This window comes from Anastrepha ludens, chromosome 6, assembly GCF_028408465.1.
Source record: "Anastrepha ludens isolate Willacy chromosome 6, idAnaLude1.1, whole genome shotgun sequence".
In the NCBI taxonomy this organism is placed as follows: domain Eukaryota; kingdom Metazoa; phylum Arthropoda; class Insecta; order Diptera; family Tephritidae; genus Anastrepha; species Anastrepha ludens.
Window position 1 is genome coordinate 60,047,536 of NC_071502.1, and position 2,847 is coordinate 60,050,382.

General features: G+C 36.5%; 1 protein-coding gene across 1 annotated transcript; it reads left to right on the forward strand.

Moving 5' to 3' along the window:
- Window positions 1-1,102: 1,102 nt before the first annotated feature.
- On the forward strand, window positions 1,103-2,182 carry LOC128867740 (calcium-binding mitochondrial carrier protein SCaMC-3-like). The gene has a single exon (XM_054109199.1). It carries the CDS (start codon window positions 1,141-1,143, stop codon window positions 2,056-2,058), a length of 918 nt encoding a protein of 305 aa, XP_053965174.1. The 5' UTR covers window positions 1,103-1,140; the 3' UTR covers window positions 2,059-2,182.
- Window positions 2,183-2,847: the final 665 nt, after the last annotated feature.

Consider the following 2,847-nt stretch of genomic DNA (forward strand, 5'->3'; position numbering starts at 1 on the left):
GTAGGTTTACCCACAGACTTCGACATTATTAAGCACCACAGCAGTGGATTCGGATTTAAGTGGAATGGAAAATATTGATGAGGGTTCAGTGAAGGTAATAATTTATAATTCGAAGCGAATGACACTATCAGTTTCGCTCCCTATAAGACTTTGAATAAATTAGAATATCTTTTTAATGAAAACTCCAAAAGGAAATTAGGTTTTCAGTTAATAATTTCTAATTATTTTAATGCATTGCAACTTTTATTTATATTTGCAGTTTCTCAAAAAAACAAAAAAAAAAAAAAACAATATAATAATATTCTATAGCTCGAAGTTTCCATAAGTCGAACATTTTCATGGAATGATGGTGATTCGAGTTATAGAAGTTTGACGGTATATACAAATTTTATAAATTTAACGCATTAAAACGTTTATTAATTTTCTGGTCACTAGTGTATGCATTCATTTACCATACTTTATGACTTTTAAAATTTCATGTAGTACTTTCTACGAATAAGATGACTAGATTTAGTACTATTCCGCGAAGTAGCATTTCTTTCTTTCCCTTTCTCTCACACTTCCAAAACACAAAGTTGAGCTAAAAGAGCCTCAAAACAAGCGGTATATTTGACCTTTGTTATTACATTACGGTAATCATGCAGATAAAGAGCATTTCAAGGTCACGAAGTAACATACATTCAGTAGCAGCGAAAAAGCCTAAACAATTGGTTTTCAAGAGTTACTGGAAAACTTCGTTGTTGCTTTCACATGCGAATTTTTCGTTAAATTAATCGAGCATAGAGGTAGCGAGCAGGGAAGGTACGAATAGAAGAGGTCTCATGATAATTAATAGGAATTTCCAGATGAGCTAAAAGTAAAAATGCGCTGTAGGGGAATACAGAAAGAATTCCTTCCGAGAACTTTGTTCTTTGTTCTTGGCGGATGTGACAACTGAGTGTCGTCAGTATCGCAAATAAATAAGCCTTTGCGTGCAAATGTGTATGTGCACTATTTTTGCTAACGTTCTTGCGAACCTGGGTAGCCTGTATTTTGTACCTGCAAAAACAGTATAATATTTGGTGCTCGAGTTGCAGCGAACTCAGTTTCTGTGTGCCTTTAGAGAAGTAAACTGCTAAACATAAAATATTTTGCGGCGCTATGGAAGGTAAAAACGAAATTCAAACCGGCTTGTGGTGGCGTCACTTGGTTGCTGGTGGTCTTGCGGGGGCAGCATCACGCACCTGCACAGCTCCATTGGATAGAATAAAGGTATTCTTGCAGGTTCAACCACATAAAACTGCGATATCGGACACTGTCAAATATATGCTAAATGAAGGAGGCATCCGCAGTATGTGGCGTGGCAATGGCATGAACGTTTTGAAAATTGCTCCCGAGAGTGCGATTAAGTTTGCAGCATATGAGCACATGAAACGATTAATACGTGGGGACGAAAAGCGGCCGATGACGATTAGCGAACGTTTCATGGCGGGTGCAACGGCGGGTAGTATTGCGCAAACTGCCATCTATCCAATGGAAGTATTGAAAACCCGGTTAGCATTAAGTAAAACTGGTCAGTATAAGGGTATTTTGTATGCTGCGAAGAAAATCTATTTGCAAGAGGGTGCACGAAGTTTTTATCGTGGTTACGTTCCAAATATGTTGGGTATTATTCCTTATGCAGGCATTGATCTTGCAGCGTATGAAACTTTGAAGAAGAAGTATGTAAGCAGTCATAATGTGGAACAACCAAGCTTCCTGGTGCTATTGGCTTGCGGCAGTGTCTCTAGCACCTTGGGACAAATATGTTCATATCCATTAGCGCTAGTACGAACGCGACTGCAATTAAAAGGCGTAAATAAAAATATGCCACCAACTCTCAAACTATCACTGAGGCAAATGAGCTCAATCGACGATGACAACATGATCGGTGTCTTTCGAAAGATCGTGAATAATGAAGGTGTGTTTGGATTGTACCGTGGCATTACACCCAACTTTATAAAAATGGTACCAGCCGTGTCCATAAGCTACGTGGTGTACGAATACTCAAGTCGCGCCTTAGGTGTGAGTATGACGTGATAGTTCTGCTTGAGATCGAAGAAGTCTGTGATATAAAATGACAGTGATACTAAATTACGGAAAGAATAATTTAAAATAATGAAAAGACAACAACGATGGTCGTAGACTTACATATAATGTATAATCTGGTTTATATAAATATAGTTTTATATATAACAGATCATAAAGTATATAAACAAAGTATCGTATATTTTAGTTTATTTATTTATGTCTTTAAATTAAGTAAAAATGTGTAATAAGTACAATTCTGCTTATACAATATTTTTCAAATAAATAACAAGAAAAGTGAAAATACGAAATATGCATTTTTTGGACTAAGTGGGCAATTAAATAATAAAGTTTGGCATGTTTGGCTACTAGGGTGCGTGGAATGGGCGGAATAGGCTTAGTCACTCAGGAATATCGGGGTTTTGCTCCTCGCACTCTACCCTAATTATGATGCATATGCAATGAATGCATCCTATCGGAAGATTTATAATTTTTGCAAACTTTTCCCATTTGCACTAATTAAATCATTTTTTGTAAAAATCAGGCATTTTTTTAGATTTTTCCAGAGTCTCTAGCCTGCATTTGCAAAAATTTCAATCAAATTGTGGCATTATCACTCGCTTACCTGCTAATATTCGTGAAAATGGCACAAGTTTCAAGATCACTGAACCATCGGCTCGCGCAACCGTAACAGTAAAAATTTTGTTTCCTGCTGTTTTTCTTTACTTTCATGGTTGAAAAGAGAGCCTTTGTTTTACGTAAATATTACTTACTTGTTTGCATTTACATAACATTGCACAG

Bases quoted from the DNA above. Each gene is read 5' to 3' on its own strand.
- LOC128867740 (XM_054109199.1), top strand. From the start codon at position 1,141: ATGGAAGGTAAAAACGAAATTCAAACCGGCTTGTGGTGGCGTCACTTG.